At 38.7% G+C, this 21,939-nt stretch overlaps 1 protein-coding gene across 1 annotated transcript in view; it reads left to right on the forward strand.

The window, feature by feature from the left end:
• Positions 1-21,939, forward strand: part of RYR2 (ryanodine receptor 2) — a 527,178-nt gene that overhangs the window by 263,910 nt on the left and 241,329 nt on the right. Inside the window, exons 31-41 of the mRNA XM_065401458.1 lie at positions 2,539-2,747; positions 4,468-4,820; positions 5,842-5,956; positions 6,837-6,997; positions 8,549-8,708; positions 8,979-9,065; positions 11,449-11,675; positions 13,581-14,382; positions 16,951-17,151; positions 18,189-18,294; positions 20,990-21,133. Of these exons, the coding sequence (XP_065257530.1) occupies positions 2,539-2,747; positions 4,468-4,820; positions 5,842-5,956; positions 6,837-6,997; positions 8,549-8,708; positions 8,979-9,065; positions 11,449-11,675; positions 13,581-14,382; positions 16,951-17,151; positions 18,189-18,294; positions 20,990-21,133 (2,565 nt within the window). The remainder of the gene's footprint in view (positions 1-2,538; positions 2,748-4,467; positions 4,821-5,841; positions 5,957-6,836; positions 6,998-8,548; positions 8,709-8,978; positions 9,066-11,448; positions 11,676-13,580; positions 14,383-16,950; positions 17,152-18,188; positions 18,295-20,989; positions 21,134-21,939) is intronic.

Here is a 21,939-nt window from a genome sequence, read left to right on the forward strand (position 1 = left end):
TCATTTGTGTCAAGTGTATGTTATATCAATGCTCCTTAAAGATTTTTTTATATTGAGGATGGTGCAGGGCTGTACTACTCCATTGAGAGCTCTTGGAGACATTGAGTCACTCAGACACATCACTTCCTACAGTGCCTACTTCCTTAGAGTGCCTGGGGAGCATAACCTTGGCACCCCTCTTTACAAGCATGTCATTGTGGAGTGTGGGGCAGGGCTATAATACCACCCATTCTGGAAAGATTAATGCTACTGTGCAGTAGCTCCCTTTGTACGGTCCTTGTACTCCCTTAGCACAAGAATTGCAATTGTGCTTTCCCCTTTTGTAAGAGGAAGGGAGGCTTTTTGTTCCTTCTTCCTCTTGAATGTCTGTTCAGCGCTGGGCAGTTCTACCCAAGAATGACTGACATTCATATGTTGTCCTTCATCCTGAAGAACTCTCAAAGTGCTTTAGATCAATAAGAAACAGAGGTAAAGGGAGACAAGGTGTTAGGCAGGCAGGCATGTGGTTTAAGTCTGATAAATTTATATCTAGTTGGCTTTCTCCCACCATATATAAAGTGGAAACTTGCAAGTGATGAGTTGTATTACAGAGGTCCATGCTGTCTTCTCTGAACACCCTTCCTCTAACTACGCTAACTGCTTCCCCCAGGGACAGTTGCTCCCAAGAACAACGCTTCTTGAGTGATGCATCAAGATCTGTCATCCTACTGCAGACAGAGCTGTGATTTTTGGCTTTGCCTAAAAACATTTGCAATCATTCATGGTTCATTGAACTCTGCAGGGTGCATGTTAGCTTCCCTGTAAGTTAAGCTGTGAGGCAGATATTAATTTAAATATATATTGATTTATGCAAATATAACTCCCCTCGTTATAAATTGTTTAATATGATTTTTCCCATTTAGTTCTGTTATTCTGCTGACAAATGGTTTGTATTATATTTTAACAATGGATTTGCAATAAAAAGTAGTCATAAATCATACTAACTGAGCAATCTCATTATCTGTGTGTGAAACTGATGTCTCATTACTAAAAGCCTGGCCACGAAGATAGAAATCTAGACATTAATCTTACAGACTAGAGTCTGCGGCTTGTAGTTTCTGGCCTTATGTTTATCGTGCTTAACACACATGTAAATGACAGTGAATCTTTCTTATCTGTAATAAAATATTCAAAGGAAGTTTTGAAGTCTGGAAGTTAATGCAGAACAGCATTAACCACTGTGGCTTTTGGCTGTGACATTCTTCTACTTGTGTATGCAGAGCATGTCATGAATGGAGGCTCTGCTCCTTCCCATCCTGCATAGCCCCTAATTTTAGGGGCCCCAAAGAATGGGAAGACCCAGCTGCTCTGCCTGCTGACCATTCCCATTTCTCCTCCCCCATTTCCATTAGATTCTACTCACCTCTACCAGCGTAATGGAGTGGAGCATCCAGATTTACATTTCTTGTGGGGCAAGGAGGGAATTACCTTTTTGACAGTTTTTTTAAACTTAATTGATTATTTTTTTTAGCAGACAAGTCAAATAAGTTTTCAATAGTATTGTTAGATGGAAGGGGAACAAGAAGGATGAATAGGAGAAAGAGAAGGAAATACGTTTTCTAAAATAACAGGCTGAACCTAACAACCAGAGATGTCTTAATGTAATTTTTGAAGTGGTGCATAGGTCTTGTGTTGACTCAGCACAGGAGTGAATTTCATTCTTTAATGAATAGGGTCTTCTCTTAGAAGTGAAGTACCGAGAGACCAGTCTTGTTCTAGGGTTGTACCCCAAACTTGCACCTGATGCTACACAGGGACAACCCCATCCATCAACTTCATGGAAGTTACAGTACAGTATTGCCTACCCTAAGCATTCATAAGTCGTGAATCTGACCCCAAAATATCATAAGATTGGTGTAAAAATAATGAGATTTAAAAAATAAATGTGGGTTCTTTTTATTTGCCCTTCTTGTTTTTGAACCTTTAGGTTACCTTTGGGACATGTTTTCAAGTTTTTCTCTGCAGCCATTAGGGCTAGAAACTTTTTTTTTTAAAGGAAAGGTGAGGTTCTTGTTTTAAAAACAAAACAAAACAAAAAAAACCACACAACTCTGAGCTGAAGCTTGATGAGCAAAATCAAATACTGTAAGACTTTTAAATCATGAGCACTGGCAGCACTGGTCACCAGCAGAGAATTTGGCCCTATGTTCAATATGGCAATCACTGTCTGATATTTCTGAAGAGTGAATTATCTGGTATGTGATAGCATTTCTTGCTGCATCTCCTTTTAGAGAGGCTTCTGTTCAGAACAATAAAAGAGATGTGCTGCTTGCTGATTCCTGGGAGGTAGCGTACTACACACTAGTACAGGAGTTTCTACTTTCTGGGATTCAGGCATTTTTATCCCAAACCATTTCTGCCTGTGTTATGTCAAGAAAACACTTCTATAATATATAAGATGCATAAATTCTTTCTTTCTTTCTTTCTTTCTTTCTTTCTTTCTTTCTTTCTTTCTTTCTTTCTTTCTTTCTTTCTTTCTTTCTTTCTTTCTTTCTATAGGATTTATACCTGTGTGCAGCCTGGGCTTGTCTCAAGTGGGAAGAATGAACTTTGGCAAAGATGTCAGCTCCCTGAAATATTTTACTATCTGTGGCTTACAAGAAGGCTATGAACCCTTTGCTGTTAATACAAACAGAGACATTACCATGTGGCTGAGCAAGAGACTCCCTCAGTTTTTCCCAGTGCCACCAAACCATGAACACATTGAGGTTTGCGTTCTACATTAATGTTTCCTGTTAATTTTTCAGGAATTTGTTTTAATTAAATGAACTTTACAGTTAACTTGCCGCTTTTGCTATTTCAGCCTTCCCTTTGAATATGATATCAGTGTTGGCATCTGACATGCACTCACTCACCCTGGTAAACTATGATTGTAGCTCAATGAGAACATGGTAATTAATTCTGTCAGCCAATGAGTGATCTCTTGGAAGAGTATGAATGTATTAGACTCCTAAATAAATAAATAAAATCATATATTAAGCTTGCCAAGTTGAGCTGTCAAAAGCCTGAAAGTTCCAAAGTTAAGGTTGCTTCCACAACCTTAACGCTACCCCTTTGCATGAGTACATTATGAAACAATCTTTAATTATATTGTTTTTAACTTAGATTCCTGCTTCATTCAATAGTGTAAATCAGATAGTGCTCCATGTGTGAGGTAAATTTTTAATACTTGCTTGTATCTTGTTGTCCCAAAAGTTTTATACTGCACTCCATACAAACTCCACACTGAACGAGACAAGCATTCTACAAAAAAAAAAAAAAGTCAAAGATTACGAGTAACGTTTTCACAAGCACCTAAGTGACTTAAGCTCCGTTTTTAAGAGGTATGTAGACCTTTCTCTAATCAGCACTGCGACACCTAAATATCATTTTAAAATGTGACGCAGGCACTTCGGAGTCTCTCATTGACTTTTAATGAGACTTAGGCTCCTAAGTCTCATTTTCAAAAGGGATTTAGGCTCCTAAGTCAGCTAGGTGTTACAATGCTGAGCAAAGCAACACCTAAACACTTTTAAAAATCTGGCTCTTAAGGTACTAAATGACTTAGGTTCTTTTGAAAATGTTACCCTGTATCATAAGGCATATGCACAAGGGAGCAGAGTTAAGATTGCCTTGGTAACCTTCATCTCTGGTATTTCCTAACTTCTGTGACCTCACCTTTGCGATCTTAACAGTATTTCTCTCTCTCTCTCTCAAAATATGGACTGTAATATATAAAGACACTTCAGAGTTCTACATGTACTGTTGCTGACTACTCCACAGGCATTTAAATACAGGAACTGAAATTCCGGTCACCTTTTTATGCTTGCGTGCACAAATTCAATGTAATACCCTAAGTTCATGTGTTCAATGGAAATTGTTTCTCAGTTTTTATATTCACTCTCGTGAATAGACAATAGGCTGTTTGCAGATTGTTTGTTTTATCTAATAACAAAAATCTGTACAAATGCATACATTTTCAAAATACATATAACTCTATAAAATTGCAATCAGTTTTTACCAGACTACATGAAAGTCATATTTGAATGAAACTGAAACTCTGTCCCTACTGAAATATATCAGGAAGCATACGTAAAAAGAAAGATTGTTCTTTCTCTTTCTTTGTGCCTTGTGTTTGAGTTATTATGGATCAGACTGGCCAAGGTTGGATTACTATTGCAAAAAATAGTGGGCATAGTCTTTGACTGAATATCCAGTTTATAAGTGCTAAAAGGAAGCAATTTCATTCACTTGTCAATGTATTTACCTGCACTTGCTGCTATAGTGCATGCTGATGTTTAATTAAATATCTCTGCCATATTGTAACATTTAATCATTTTGTAACTCTAAATACATTAAATATATTACACTAAAAATAAAACTGGAACATTTGGGTGTAGGAGGGGAAGACATTTACTTTTATAATAAATGAGCTTTTATATTTGATAGGTGATGAGAATAGATGGCACCACAGACAGCTCCCCCTGTTTGAAGGTCACTCAGAAGTCCTTTGGCTCACAGAACAGCAAAACAGGCATCATGTTTTTTCGCTTGAGCATGCCTATTGAGTGTGCAGAAGTATTCTCCAAAACATCAGCAGGAGGGTTGCCAGGCACTGGTCTTTTTGGCCCAAAAAGTGACTTGGAGGATTTTGATGCTGATTCTGATTTTGAGGTTCTGATGAAGACAGCTCATGGTCACCTAGTGCCTGACCGGGCAGAAAAAGAAAAAGAAGCTACAAAACTGGAGTTCAATAACCACAAGGATTACACTCAAGAGAAACCTTCACGTCTTAAACAAAGGTCAGTAACATATTTGATCTGTTTTTGTCATAATACGGTGGGTTGGGTTCACTTTAAACATTACTAGAAAATTCATTTTAAATCCCTCCCCATATCACCCGTAAAAGTTTTCTGTAGTGCTAAACTGACAGTCGGGACTCCTGGGTTCTATTCCCAGCTCTGCCACTGAATCATTGTGTAACACTGTGCCTCACTTTCATCATCTGTTAAATAGAAGAAACAGAAATCTATAAAAGAAGCCTTCCTCTAAGGGTATTGTGACGCTAAATGCAGTCTTTTGACATTCTCTGATGAAAGGCACTCTAAAAGCGCCAGAGGGTTTTTTCTGATCCTGTCAAAACTAGGAAATACTGGAAATTTCTTCAGAAAATTGTGCTCACAAGTCTTCCAGCAAAGGCCAAAGATATTTAGATAAGCTTTGGTGAATATCTGAACTTTCATGGTCTTCTCCCATGCCCAATTAAGTGAGGCAAGAATATTCACTATGTTATATCTTTATCTTCCTCATTTTCATAGGTAATCAAACTAACCATCCCCTTCCCCATCTGATCCACAAGATACTTATACCCAAACTTAGTAACTGTCCAGACATATTACTGAAACCTTTATCTTTCCATTCCCTTCCTACTTTTGCTTATCTCCTAGCTTGTTTTGTCATGTTAAATTGTAAACTTTTGGAATAGGGGCAGTGGATAAGCCTAAATCCATTTTTATAAGTGACATAAGTACTTAAAGGACAAGCTCTCATTTAAAGTCAATGGAACTTAGGCTCCTAAATGACTTTTGAGAATAGAATTTAAGCTTCTAAGCCACTTAGGCAAGTTTGAAAATTTTACCCTGTGTCTTCTGTAAAGCTCTTGTTCCACCCTTACCTGATGTGAACAATAAATAACAGTCTGGACCCAACTAAATCTTTTAGGTTAATTTATATTTGCAGAATTCCTGTATGTGTATATTGATTTGCTCTAAATTGATATAGATCGTGATTTTGCTCCGTCCTCAGTACTTTGATGTATTACAGGTTTATGCTCAGAAGGACAAAGCCAGATTACAGCACAAGCCACTCTGCACGGCTCACAGAGGATGTTCTGGCAGATGACAGAGATGACTATGATTACTTGATGCATACTTCTACGGTATGTCAACAGAGTGTTCATATTTTTGCTGTTTGCTTTTCTAACATTTGCTTACTTTTGCTAGTAAAGTCTAAGTGAACACATTCAATTTTTCTCCCTTTTATCAAGGGCCATATTTTTTATGCAATTTTCTGTAGTAGTACTGTGTAGCAAAACTTGAGATCACCACACTCATTCCATTTTGACATGCCTCCTACTTAACAACAAATCCAAAACAACTCCTATTTGAAGAGCCGTAACTTAGCTTGGATCTGTGCTTAAAAGAACATCCATGGGCAACAGAATAAGAACAGAACAAACAGAACAAGGGCAGAATATGGCCCTGTTTTGAAACAGCTAGTCAAGCCCAGAGCTACTCAAACGTAGAGATTTAAAGAGTCAACAACTAAATACATGATCCTGATTCAGAGTATGAAATGTGGAAGTCCTATTGAAATGAATGGGAGTTTTGTGCATGGATCAGTGACAGGATCAGCCCCTTAAATCTGCTCAGTTGACTGTGTTTCCAGTGTTTGCAGGCATAATCATGCACCTGTATGTCTATTCATCCTCTACTCACTGTAATGTGAACATACCGCTAATGTATCTGCATGTATTTTGTTAAACAAATATGCGTCTTTTTTTATCCTCCTTGTCTTTCAGTTTAAATCAGACCCTTTTTTGCAGGACACGTCAGTGCAATACAAGACATCATTCTTCCATTGCTCTACTAATGAATTACTCTTGAACAAGACTATACCTGTTCACAAAAGCTGATTCATCCCAATTAGATTGTGAAAAATAAACTACAAGATTTTAAAGCAACAAATTAATTCTGAATCAAAATTATAACATATAAACCAAATATTAACACCATGGGATATTGTTAATTTATTGACAGTACTATTACTCGGTGAGAATATTTCCTGGGCAAGAACCTGCTAATGTCTGGGTGGGCTGGATTACATCTGACTTCCATCAATATGACATGACCTTTGACTTGGACAGAGTACGCACTGTTACAGTGACACTAGGGGATGAAAAAGGAAAGGTTCATGAGAGGTTGGTTCCAATTATTTTTCTTTTTCATTGAATTGTTTTATACTTGATATGTTTTTAAACATTTAGCACCTGTATAAATTGAGAGTAATGTTTAGTTATACTGGTATAAAATGGGTATTACAGAGGAGAATCCGACCCTTAAATGTTGAGGGGTCAACCAATGAAATTAATAGGGACCAGGAACAAATAAAAGGAAGTACTTCTTCGCACAATGCACAGTCAATCTGTGGAACTCATTGCCAGGGGATGCTGTGAAGGCCAAAAGTATAACTGGGTTCAAAAAAGAATTAGATAAGTTCATGGAGGATAGGTCCATCAATGGCTATTAGCCAACATGGGCAGAGATGCAACCCCATGCTCTGGATATCCCTAGCCTGTGACTGCCAGAAACTGGGAGTGTCTGACAGGGGATGGGGCCCTTGATGATTACCTGTTCTGGTCATTCTCTCTGAAGCATCTGGCAGTGGCCACTGTTGGAAGACAGGATACTGGGCTAGATCAGTGGTTTTCAAATGGGTATGCAGAGGTCTTTCAGGGCTTATATTAACTCATCTAGATATTTGCCTAGTATTACAGTAAGTTACATAAAAAGCACTACCGAAGTCAGTACAAATTAAAATTTCATACAATGACTTGTTTATACTGTGCTATATACTATACACTGAAATGTAAGTACAATATTTATATTCCAATTCTCATTTTTATCATATAATTATAAAATAAATCAAAGTAAGCAATTTTTCAGTAATAGTGTGCTGTGATCCTTCTGTATTTTATGTCTGATGTTGTAAGCAAGTAGTTTTTAGGTGAGGGGAAACTTGGGGATATGCAAGACAAATCAGACTCTTGAAAGAGCTACAGTAGTCGGGAAAGGTTGAGAACCACTGGATGGACCAACAGTCTGACCCAGTATAGCTATTCTTATTTTGTTTGGAAACATGAGAAGTCAAGATCCATGGATGTAGAGGGGGGACGGAGCCGGGGGGGGGGGCTCTGCGCTGCTCCGGTCGGCTGGGAGGGAAGGACGCGGGCTGCCCTGCCGGGCTTGCTGCAGGGCGCTCCCGTCCTCCATGCTGCCGCCCCCTACAGGGCGGCCGGAGCGGAACACCACAAAAAAAAAAAAAGCAGCCATGCCGCCCTAGGATTGGGCGGAATGCCGCCTCCTACAAGCTGCCGCCCCAAGCACCAGCTTGCTCGGCTGGTGCCTGGAGCCGGCCCTGAGGGGTGTATAAAAATAAACGATGTAAAATGTTAACTCCAGGAATCTTTTTTGTCTGGTTCATGTAAAGGTTTGGGCTGGTTCTTGTTTTGTTGGAAATAGTTTACAGAACTTTGGAAAATCCATGGTGTGAAATTCTGGCTTCATTGCCATCAGTGGGAGTTTTGCTATGAATGAGGCCAGGATTCCAACCATGGCGTTAATACAACATGCCAGTTTCAGCAGTACCCTGATCACTGCAACAGTATAATTTAATTTGAATAAACAGACTACAACAATACCATCCCATACAAACTCACATGCTAGTCACAAATGTATCTCTTGAAATTCAGTATCAAACGTAGTAACTGCTATATGGTGTGCGCTGGAGAGAGCATGAGCCCCGGACAAGGACGCAACAACAATGGACTGGAGATTGGTTGCGTGGTCGATGCTGCCAGTGGTCTGCTAACCTTCACTGCTAATGGCAAGGAACTGAGCACCTATTATCAGGTATATATTTATTTGGTTTTGTCACCTCATCCAGATGAGAAAAGCTAGTAGATTGAATTTTACTATCCTTATTTAGTAATAGAAATGAAAGGAAAAGTTATTGCCTCTGATGCGATTGTAATCCTCTCTCTCTTCTGAACCCCAATTATGATCTTCTAGAGTTTCACGCAGTAGTTTCAGCCTATAAGCAGTTGACACAAGTGATAGATTTCTTAGCATTGATGGCGTTTTGCTATCTTCAGTCACTGTGTATTTCTGTTTGTGATTTAGGTTGAACCAAGTACTAAGTTATTTCCTGCAGTATTTGCACAAGCTACAAGCCCCAGTGTTTTCCAGTTTGAGTTGGGAAGGATAAAGGTAAATAAGACCACACTTATTCGTTTCTCTATAAGCTTAATTGTTATATCAGATAACATCCAATTATTGCTCTTTTGTTAAATAAGTATGTTTCTGGTGTTGGGGATATATTTGTTGGTGCAGTTGTATAGTATGGCATTTTGTAAGGCACATATTTTGGTTCTTGCCTGCAAGTAGGCTTGGAAATTTTATCTTATGGCACAGGATAAAACAATTTTCATAAGATTGCATCTGAGAACTTAAATATTTCCAAACTGTAAATGCAATATTTATTTCTTATGCTTGTCACCCTTCATGCTGTATGTCATGCAATGAATAAAATGACTAGGTCAATTTTAAAGTATGCACTATTTATTCATTAGATTGTATCATGTCTTCTCTGAAGCCATCACATATATGGTATGAACATATAAGGTAGTCACAGCTAAAATAAATGTGAACATTGTGGAAGAATCTCATCCTTTTGTGAAAAAATTCTAAAATCACATATTCCTGCAGTGCGAATGCGTGAGGTGCTATTCACATTGTGAAAGGGACTATGTGCTCATTTTATCTGTCACTATTGCAAATTTAGTCAAATTCTATAACTCTCATTATTTCACTCCCCGAACCTGATTATATTTTGTCATTCTGTAGTAAAGAACAGTTATGATGGTTATATACATATTTGTATCACAAAAGTTACTGTGTGTATTAGCTAAATTTAATGATTTGGGATATTTAGTGCTGGATTGAGGCCATGTCTACACTTACAAGGTAACAATGGCACAGCTGTACCGATACAACTGTGCTGCTGTAGGAGTGCTTGTGTAGCCACTTTATGCTGATGGGAGGGAGCTTTCCCATCACCATAATAAAACCAGCTCAACAGACTCTATTGGTGGGAGAGCATTTTTTCACACCCCAGAGTGACAAAAGTTTTGCCGACATAAGTGTTAGTGTAGACATGGCCTGAGTCTCCAGGCTTACTATGAGGCAGCAAGTTGCTGTGCCTTCTCAGGAGGAGCATCAGGAACAAATTGTGTCTTCGAGAGGCACGATTCTTCTTCCATCTTTTCTCTTGTTGCAGGGAGTAATTTAATAAAATAGTGTTGGCAATGTAGCATAGTCCATATCTGTCTGCTCAGCCAGCTACTCTAACTGGTGTAATGCTAGCTGTGCAAACTAAGGACTCATCCACTCCATGTCCATTCCCTGCCCATATACTTGTAGCTGGATGTATAGGTTGTGCAGCCCTTGCTCTCTCTCCCATCCCATGCTCAGAGGCACGATCTGGGCATGTCCTAAGTGGCTGGGCAGGGAGCGGTAGAGGCCTTACTGCCCTTTTTATCTATAGAGGACCAGAGCCGAATCTAGCCTTCGGTGCCTATTTTTCTGAAGCTCAAAATGCCTTTATTAAGGCCTTGGTTTGGCTTTAATAATGAGCAACAAATCTTCAGAAGTGATTTTTTGTAATAGAAGAGAGCGACAAGCCTTCTTGGAGAAGGAACTGCCACTTATGTGTTTTTACAGCCCAAGGGGGTCCTGATCCTGACCTAGACCTCTATCCTATTGCAATATAAACAATTAGTATTGGTAGTATAAATAATATCAAAAACTGATAGAATTCGAATGTACACTTGTATAGGTAAAAAAGGTGAGGATTTTCATTTTTAAATATATCCAATGCACTGATGTCTGTTTTAGCTCAGAGTCAATTTATATGTATGGGATACTGTGTAGTCTCATGAAAAGGGTTGCAGCCCAGAAGAACTAACACAGAGTTTTTAAGGTTCCATGGAGGCCTCTAAATCCTATTCTTCATGCTGAAATTAGCTTCTTCTGAATTAGGAGGCAGACATAATAAATAACTTGTGATGGTGGAGATGGGGGTACAATTTTTGGTCTGAACGCCAGGGAAAACCCTTACTCTTACAAATTGGGCCATGGGATCATTAATGTCCATACAGAAGAGATTGGGCTTCAGTTTTCAAGGATTCACCCAAACTGCTTGCTTCTAGCGAACTTGAATTGCACAGAACTTGAACTCTGTCTTGGAGGAATGAAAGGCTGAGGTTTCAGAGTGGGTGAAGGATTATTGGATTTCATATCTCTGGTTTCAAGGCAGCTAGATAATGTTTTCACCCCTCAGCTCATTACTAAACCTCTAAGACATCCCCTTAGGCAAGCTCTATTTAGTGTTTTATATTTTGCTTTGAGAGCCAGCAGTCCCCAGCCTGTTTTGTGGGAGCTGCGTAAAATGCGACATTCCTACCATACTACGCTTGTTTCATTGCATTGATTTCATATCTGTTTGCAGCACATTCGTCTTGTATATTATCAGACACCGCATTGTCCTATAGTGATTATAAAACTTGACTGTCTCCTCTCTTGCTGTCTCCAGAATGTAATGCCATTGTCTGCTGGCTTGTTCAAAAGCGAGCATAAAAACCCAGTCCCTCAATGCCCTCCCCGACTCCATGTCCAGTTTTTGACCCATGTGCTGTGGAGCAGAATGCCAAACCACTTTCTGAAGGTTGATATCTCACGGGTCAGTGAACGTCAAGGCTGGATGGTACAGTGCTTGGATCCTTTGCAGTTCATGTCCCTCCATATCCCAGAAGAAAACAGGTTGGCTTTGTTTGTATGTATAAATTGAATGAGAGTAGGTGTGGGTTTTATGAGGTCAGACAAGTAGCAAGAAAATAATCTGCTAGACAATCAGTTCCCTTTCTCTCTTGCATATGTATAATATATATAAATACAAATAATATATTCTGACTTAGAAAGGAACCCCTTTTTGCAGGCCTCATTTAAATTCAATTAGTGAATTATTAACTGGGTCACATAAATATCATCACTGGTTTTATTAAACTGTTTCTAGTTGTGTTCAACAACAAGAGATCTCTTGAATTAAAGAGACATTGCCAATTAGCATTTATGACAGATTTGGGTTTTTTCTCCTCAGGGAGAAGCACGTGCTTCTGTGGATGCCAGCACTACATAGAGATGCAGACAATGCATGCCTGATTTTGTTTTGTATATTATTTTGCTGAGAGGGGAAATATGTACAAAGCTGCTGGTAACATCTTGAAACTAATCCTTACAAAGCATTAGATAGGTCAGAAGGGAGGGAGCCTCAGTTGTGGCTTGTGAATGTGTACAATGTCTTTCAGTGTTTTTTATAGTCTAGTAATTTACTTGGATTTTTGTGTTAGCAATAATCAAACAACTCTGATATGCTGTGTGCTTTAAGGCTCTTCAAAACCCAGTCTTGGTAGAATAAACCGCCTGTTTTGATTATGTTTTACGTATATTCTCTTCAGACCTGTGCATGGGATATGTGGAGAGTGAGAATTAGTGCATTGTGGTCCCTAGTGAAAAACCTAAATATCATGTGCAGCTTGAGTATATTTGTTAAAAAATATTGTGGGGTAAATCCTGCTCCTCCTTCCAGGGCTATGAAGGGCCTCAGAGGGAGTGGAACTGACTTGGTTCCACAGCACAGGAAGCAGGTCTGGTGTTGGGGAGCTGGAGAGGAGCAGCCACACCCCCTGTGTGCCAGAGAGGCTAGCTCAGATACCAATCAAGTTTGAGGACGGGCATGCTGGCAGCAGAGCAGGGTGTCTCTTTTTGCCCCTTTGAAATCTCCCTGTGCATGCCTGACTCCTTGGTCTTGGCACTGAGAGGAGGATTTAGCCCTAAAAGTGATTAGCTTGTATTATGATCTGATCTCACTTTTTAAAATGTACAGATGAGAGCAAGAGGTATTCATGAACTAGGTGGTTTTGAAATCTCCATTACTGTTGTGTTTCAAACCTGGAAGACTGCAAGACTGTTACTCAACTCCAATGCATATAGGTTTTATTTGTTTTTGTTTTTGTTTTTAAAAAGAAGGAAATTGAAAGCAATGTAAAAAAACCCCAACCTATATTTATGAAAAGCCCCAAAATATTTTTTGTAAAAGTAAGCTTTTACAAAACTTGTGACCAATAGAAGCATTTCCATGGTTTTATTAATGTTAAATTCTAAAGGAAACATTTAAATAAAACCTCAAAAAATGTAATACATTCCCGTGCAGTATTTGTGAGTAGTCTATTTTCATTGTCCAACCTGAAATGAAAACTAAATATGTAGCATGATTAGTGAAAATTTAAATTGGAATGTTGTCTTTATGTTCTCAATTATCTAAATTGTTTTTTCTAATCTAAATCTAAAGGGAAATTTGTTTTAAATAAATCAGCCTAATCCTGCTCCCACTGAAGACTATTGGAGTTTTTTGAAGTGATAGTTTTTATTCAGTCTAAACAATTTCAAGGCTTGGGTCATAATTTTTAAGCCGTCCGTTGTCTATAAAATTGCAAGTTTAAATATCTGAAAGTCAGGAAGTCAAAAAAGTCAAGGTCCAGAGCAATGGCTAATTTGCCCATGTTGCACAATTGTAGAATTCTGAATAACTTTTTTGCATTTTGGGTCCTATGTTCCTAGCTATTGCACTGATATGGAACTTCCTCTATTTTCCATTTTTCTCTACAGGTCTATAGATATTTTAGAACTGACAGAACAGGAAGAATTGCTGAAATTTCACTATCATACCCTCCGATTGTATTCAGCCGTTTGTGCTCTAGGGAACAACCGGGTGGCACATGCTATGTGCAGCCATGTGGATGAATCTCAGCTTCTCTATGGCATTGAGAATAAGTATATGCCAGGCTTGCTTCGCACAGGCTATTATGACTTACTCATTGACATCCACCTCAACACCTATGCCACGGCCAGGTTAATGATGAATAACGAATTTATTGTTCCGATGACGAATGAGACCAAGAGCATTACTCTGTTTCCTGATGAGAACAAAAAACATGGCCTCCCTGGTATAGGACTCAGCACTTCACTACGACCTAGAATCCAGTTCTCCTCTCCCAGTTTTGTAAGCATTAGCAGTGAGTGCTATCAATTTAGCCCTGAATTTCCTCTGGATATCTTAAAGGCCAAAACTATCGAGATGCTGACCGAGGCTGTTCAAGAGGGCAACCTCCATGTCAGAGATCCAGTAGGGGGTACTACAGAGTTTCTATTTGTCCCTCTCATCAAGCTTTTTTACACCCTGCTAATCATGGGAGTCTTCCATAATGGGGATCTGAAACACATCTTGCAGCTGATTGAGCCCAGCGTTTTCAAGGAAGGCATGAGCCAGGAGGATGAGAGTGAAGTGCCAGAGAAGGAGTTGAGTACAGCAGAGCTAAAGCCAGAAGGAGGAGAGGAAGAAGTCAAAGGGGGGCGGGTGCTGAAGGAAGGTCTTCTTCAAATGAAACTTCCTGAACCAGTAAAATTACAGGTAATGACTGCGACAGTATCAGTGGATGTTCGTATATTTTATACTCCCTCCTTCCTTTCATTCAAATATTTCAAGGAACACAGCAGTCTTGCAGCATATTTCAAGCCACACACTCTTTTTTGCAGGCACATGTGCATGTTTAGTGCTGTTTTACATTGTGTTTTAAAAATATAATTGCTATTGATGATATAATTTTGCATTATCCCCTTTATTGCCCTATGATAACAGTAGCCTTGGTGGACGTTGTGAGACCTGTTTCGAACCAAATCTGATATAAATAAAACATAGTTAGGTAGGAAATATCTTCTGAATAAAAAAATAAAATTGTCGTTTTATAAATTTAGAAGCAGAGACTTCTATATAATTTATTACATTTTCCCTTCAACTTTCTTTGGAGAATTGTGGCTATTAGTAGATACCCAAGTGAGAGCAGCTTCTAAGAGCTATTTTCTTCCTGGCTGTTACATAGTTGAGTCGTGACTGGTCGGGGGTGTGTGTGTGTGGGGGGGGGGGGGCGGGCGGCGTTAGGCACAAGGAGACCCATATGGGGCATGGGAGAGGTTGGACTAAGGGCTTGTCTACATGGAGCTTATTTAGGAACAGCTAGGCATTTGGCCATTTTTGGTGCCCCCTGGAGCGACCAAGCCAAAAAAAAAAAAAAAAAAAAAAAGGCTGGCCAATCAACAGAGCAGAGAGAAAAAAACAACCAACCAAATAACAACAACAACAAAAGGCTGAACCGGCACTGGAATAATAGCAGACATAGTCATTCTGCCTCCACATGCCCAGAAGTTGTGGGAGTCATTTTGTCAGTTTACGCAGAATGCCTCCGATTGTTGCCCTGAAGCAGTGTGACTGTGTGATACCCCTTTCTATAAGCTATCTTAAATGGCACAATGTAGTTTCTAGGATGAAATTCATCCCTGAGCAGAGAGAGAGCACAAGGCCTAGGTACCACTTAAATTCCTGGAAGCCATCAAATTAGATTAATTGGGATATAAACGGTGCATAGGCTGTGATCTGGGTGACCTCACCTTTAATGAATAAGAGATGGATGTGATTATTTTATAAAGAAAGATAAAGGAATTATATATGTATAGCCTGGCTCTTGTAAGTAATAACTTAAGAGGGGCAAATAGTAGAAGGGTGTAAACATCGAGGAAGCATGGTACAGGAAATCTAACAATGGGGAATGGAATGAAATGAATAAAAGAAAATATAAGCTCAGTATGGTATAAAAAAAAAACGTTAACAGAGAAATTTGGTTGACTGTTGAGTGGCCTCCCAAGGGGAAGTACCTCAAAGTTACGAACACCAGAGTTATGAACTGACCAGTCAACCACACACTCATTTGGACCAGAAGTACACAATCAGGCAGTAGCAGAGACAAAGAACAACAACAAAAGCAAATACAGTACAGTACTGTGTTAAATGTAAACTAATTTAAAAAAAAGGGGAAACGGCATTTTTCTTCTGCATAATAAAGTTTCAAAGTTGTATTAAGTCAGTGTTCAGTTGTAAACTTCTGAAAGAACAGCCATAAGGTTTTGTTCAGAGTTACGGACATTTCAGAGTTATGAACAACCTCCATTCCCAAGGTGTTTGTAACTCTGAGGTTTACTATAATGGAGATATTTAAAAAGAGAGTTTAGAAGTAGAATTGACAACTCACTAGAAAAAATATTGCAAAGTATAATCCTGTAGTGTCAGGGGTTGCACTGGGTGATAAAATAAATCTTTACTATCACAATTGCTTGTGAATCTGTGTTATAGTGTGTTCATTTCTTCCTCTAAATCTACTGTGCTGTCAGCAAAAAATGTTACATAAAGACAGCAGAATTTTCAACAGTTTTGGCATGATCTCTCACTTGCACATGTACACACTCTCTCCCGAAACAAAAAACTAGAGGGTGCCGATGAAACATTTAACCAAATACAAAAAACCAGAAATGTAAGTTGCACTCTCTCATTTGAGCTGTCCTGTGGTTATTAGTTGGGCCTAAGGGGGATTTTTACTGGTAGTAAAACCATGGAGTTAAACTGCTAATAAAATGGTATTATTATTAGCCGTCAGCCTAGCAACAACTGTGTTATCTGGTCAGAATTAACTTCTAAAAGGGACTAATTTAATAGGGCATTCTGCAGCTTCCAGGTACAAATGAAAAAGACGACCCACTGGAAATAGAGACTAAGAGCATGGGCCCAAACAGCCATTTAGTGCACGGCAGGCTGGTGCATTGTAGATTCACACCTCAGCTTGCTGTGCACTAAATTGCTGTATAGACAAGGTCTAAATCTATATTATTATCTTTTTACTCTAGCACAATTCCCATGTCCTTGTATATGTTTCTGAGGCAGAAGGATCTCCTGCAGATGGCAATTTATAAGCCCTAACACTAACTCAAGCATGACTGTATCGCAGATTATCGTCAATTCATTTGATAACAGGTTCTGCCTTATCACTTGGAGTCTACAGTACCCACACTCAGTTATATGTTAACAGAATACGTAGAGAATATTTTAAAAGTTTGTCTACTTTTTGTTGCCCTTTTTCTGGTGTTTTCTCAGATGTGTTACCTACTCCAGTACCTCTGTGACTGCCAGATACGTCATCGGATAGAAGCCATTGTAGCATTTTCTGATGATTTTGTGGCTAAGCTTCAAGAGAATCAGCGATTCCGATATAATGAAGTTATGCAGGCCTTAAACATGTCTGCCGCACTGACAGCCAGGAAAACAAAAGAGTTTCGGTCTCCACCTCAAGAGCAGGTACCACTTAAAATGGGCAGTTATTCTTTTTCCAGACTGTGAGCGTGGCAGGGAAGCCAAAGCAGGGATGTAGGATCCCAGCCCAGTCAGAGTGCTGTGTCCTAACATTCAAATTTTCATTCGGTTCTCACCCTTCTCTATGTAAATCAAGTATTTAAACTTACATGATGTACAGTATTCAGTGCAGTCAAGGATAGGTCATGTTTAACATTGTGTCAGTCAGCTGGTTGTGGTTAGCCCTAAGGTCCACACTAGGGATAATCATGACATGACATCACAGGATGTGATGTTAAACTTGGTAGTCTTTATCTACACTGAGTAATATGTATTCATTAATGTTGTTTAGTGCCGTGTAATTTCCCAGCGTAGACAAGCTTTTAGAGTACAGCCTTGCCATGCTCTTATGTCTATGTATACAATGACATTATAGGAAAGTAGGCAGTTCTCAGATGAGGTTCTGCAGTAATAATAAAACTTAGCATAGACATACGTTTCTGGATTTCAGAATGCTTTACAAACATTCATTAATTAAACCTTACAACACCCTTTTTAATCTATTTTAAACATAGAGCAACTGATATTCAGAGAGATTAAGTGATTTGACCAAGGTGACACAGCTAATTAGTGGCAGAGTTGGAAACAGAACCCAGGGGTCCTGACTTCTATCCTTTGCTCTAGCCACCAGTTCACACTGATGCTCATTTATTACCTTTTTTACCTACTCTACTTAAATGCCTGATTTTTTTTTCCTCTTCAGAAATCATAGTTCTTCTGGTATTTGTGTATTTCAGTTTACCTAAAAAAATTCTATAATTGTTTTAAAATTTAGTTGCACATATTTATGGAGATAATGAGCAAAAAGAAATGCAGTATTTGCATATTAACTGTAAACCTTGTGGATACTTTATTGGTCTTCTAAGTACATATTTGGATTCCAGGCATCCTTGGCTTTACATATTCCCTTCTAGCCTACTGCAAAGTGTTCAAAAAGATGCTCCCAAAGCTTTAAACTTTCTTTTGTATTCTTTCTTTTTAAGATTAACATGCTTCTGAATTTTAAGGATGATAAAAGTGATTGTCCTTGCTCTGAAGAAATTAGAGATCAACTCTTGGAGTTCCATGAGGACTTAATGACACATTGTGGTAAACCCTGTTTTTGAATGTTTTTGTCTCTGAAATTGTATTAGCCAGATTCAATAACTTTAGCAAAACCAAGCTACCCATTAAATTATGTCAGCAACAGGTAGCTAGATAATACACAATGGGGTGTGGATTCCTCAGTCATTATAATATAAGTGCACCCTCTCATCTGATCAGAATACAAGAAAACACGTTACATTTTATTCGACAAGAGGAAATTTTATTCCTCCCATACAAGCGCCAAATAAATGGAACTTGTGTGGTACTCCTCTGAGGTTAGTGAATGAAATCTAGCTCCCGTGGGTATTGGGAAGCTCTATAGCTCTTGAGTAATATTCTGGGGCTAGAATAGCAGTTGTTGCTCCTCTTTTCCCCCAGTACCATAGGTAAACTGCTCCCATTCACCAATAGGTGAATTTCACTCTATCAAGATAACTACGGTCCTATTAACCACAATAAAATGGCTGATGGACTTCAGCTGTTCCAGTTCTCCAAACACAAATGAAAATGAAAAATGAACATGCTAAAAAAACATGCTAGTTCACTTACTGAAACTTTGAGGCTTGGGGTTTTGTTGAAGACAGATGGGGAAAATGGTGCTTAAGCTCAGTCCAAATATTTTTGTTACAATAATTACATGAAATGCAACAGTCTCTTTGGTGTCAAAATGTTGAACATTGTAAGAAAATAAAGTAAATGCAAAGAAACCAAACCAAGAACAAAATAATTTTTCAAATGTTAAACACGCATCTGTGGACAGTGCAGATCCAGTTAAGAAGTTCCTTCTGTTTAAATTTTGCTTCAGTCTCTTAGAGACTGATAAGACAAAGCTGTAGATAATCACCACTTCTCTATTTAAAGTTATGTATGCCCTCTTCCTCTGTAAATCACCTCTTCCTCTGTAAATCACCAGAAAACAGGAAAATTTAGCTGCTCAATTTGTAAAAGGAATCAGCAGTTGACAACCAGCAGAGGGAGGTGGCAGTTGAGCTGCTCCACATTTAAATTCTACTCCCTCACCCCCTACATGGAGAAAGCTGGAGCTGAGTCATGTGATTATTTTTTTCCCCTCTAACTCAGGACCTGATCCTGGAAGGGGCTTCCTAACTCAGGCCTTCAGACTTGTCTAGAACCCAATTGATTTTTTTGCCTTGAGTTCCTTCCAGGATTGGGTCTTAAACAGGAGGGCCCTTCAAGGACTCTTATTGTTATGACATTTCAAATTAAATATTTCAATTTTAAATGGAAAAGAAAAGCTACAAAAAAATGAAAGAGCTATGCAGAAGCCCATGAGAAGACGGATTATAGTAGGGCAGAGTACATGGATTTATGTAGTCAAATGGAAACAAACAGATTATGCAACTCTAGGTTGTAGATGACTGGCTAATGATGACTGTCAGCCAGTCATAATTTGGGGATTCATATGTTGTGTACTGGTTAAGAAATAATCATTTTGATATTCTGTAAATCAGACATATGGAACTGGCATTTTTGCATCAATAAGTATAGAGTGTTTCTGTACTCTAACTGGATTAGACAATTCAGTTACGTTATTGTTAATTACTTCAATTCAAAGCAGTTTCCACCAATCAGATTGCAATTTCCATACAAGCTGCTGGCCCCTTGAACATCTTGAGCAGCAGCCAGTGGGGCTGGCCCCACGGGCCCCTCAGGGCAGCAGTCTCCTGGGGGCTCCCCAGAGCAGTAGCCCCCAGCTAAAATTTAGTTAGGGGTATTTATAGTACAAGTCATGGACAGGTGACTTTTACTAAAAAATACCATGACTTAATTGTAGTCTTATCAATGACCTATGCATTAACATTTTCCTTAGTGTGAAATGCAATAAAACAGCCTGTAAAGGGAATAGATCACATCCTACATAAGGATCAATGGAAAAAAGGCAAATAAAATTTAAAAACAACCCAACTTCTTTATCAAAAATACCAAAGGAGTCAGCAGAATGATCTAATGTGAGGCAGAATCATGCTGTAAAAGTGACCATCATATTTTTAAAAAGTTGAATAATTCTGAATTTAAAAAAAATACTAAATGGCATTTTCACTTTGAACTCATATAGTCATAAAATTTTAATATTAATTATGAGCCTGGACCAAACCCTTAGGTTTCAGTGACAGTATTTTAGATGAAACCATAAAAATGAAAAACAAATCTTGCATCAAATCAACATATTTTGGATTTTCACACCTTGTTTTTCCTAATAGCTGCCTATCACATGTGCCATGATATAATGAATGGAGTTACTTGCTCATACCTACAAATTGGAAAATGAATTAACAGCCTTGCCAATACTCTCACTTCTATAAAGCCTTTCCACTGAGGATCTCAAAATACTTTACAAACCTCAGTCAAGTGCCACAAAATCCCCTGGGATGCAGGTATTATCCCATTTTGCAGATGGGGAAACTAAGGCGCACACAGGCTAAGAGACTGACCCACAGTCACACAGTGAATAAATGACAGAAGCAGACTGTGACTACAGGATTCCCAGTCCTCTACTCTAACCTTTAAACTGATATAACACTTTTGAAGCAGTACTATATATTTATTTGTTTGTAGTACACTTAGCTAACAGAGCAGAACAAAATCAGTTTGGTTATATTTTCACATTTGCACACTGAGCACAGCTGTCATCTGTTTAATTGTATTTTTTTAGTGATTTAATATTTGTTGCTTTCAGGAATTGAATTAGATGAAGATGGAGCCCTGGATGGAAACAGTGATTTAACCATTAGAGGTCGCCTCATGTACCTAGTAGAAAAAGTCACATATTTAAAGAAGAAACAAAATGAGAAACCAGTTGATAATGATGCTAAGAAGCCCTGTAAGTAAAATTAAATTAAAGTCCAGTGTAGTCCTGCTCTGAAGGGGTAGGGGGTGAAAAGTTCTGGCAGCTCCGTATATGTTATGTGTCAGAGGAAGTTAGATTTTAAGGGAAGCATCTGTGTGTACCTTTAATCTTATGGCTCGAACTCAAAGCAGGCTTAACTGAAGTTTTTGGTATTTACAATATTGGTTTTTCAATGGGATCTTTACTTCAGCCCAAGTATTGTCTGAAATGTCAGCCAAAACACTTATTTTTTTTAATAAGATATGTATCATAGATTCATAGATTCTAGGACTGGAAGGGACCTCGAGAGGTCATCGAGTCCAGTCCCCTGCCCGCATGGCAGGACCAAGTACTGTCTAGACCATCCCTGATAGACATTTATCTAACCTACTCTTAAATATCTCCAGAGATGGAGATTCCACAACCTCCCTAGGCAATTTATTCCAGTGTTTAACCACCCTGACAGTTAGGAACTTTTTCCTAATGTCCAACCTAGACCTCCCTTGCTGGAGTTTAAGCCCATTGCTTCTTGTTCTATCCTTAGAGGCTAAGGTGAACAAGTTTTCTCCCTCCTCCTTATGACACCCTTTTAGATACCTGAAAACTGCTATCATGTCCCCTCTCAGTCTTCTCTTTTCCAAACTAAACAAACCCAATTCTTTCAGCCTTCCTTCATAGGTCATGTTCTCAAGACCTTTAATCATTCTTGTTGCTCTTCTCTGGAACCTTTCCAATTTCTCCACATCTTTCTTGAAATGCGGTGCCCAGAACTGGACACAATACTCCAGCTGAGGCCTAAC

This window comes from Emys orbicularis, chromosome 3, assembly GCF_028017835.1.
Source record: "Emys orbicularis isolate rEmyOrb1 chromosome 3, rEmyOrb1.hap1, whole genome shotgun sequence".
Taxonomy (NCBI): Eukaryota; Metazoa; Chordata; order Testudines; family Emydidae; genus Emys; species Emys orbicularis.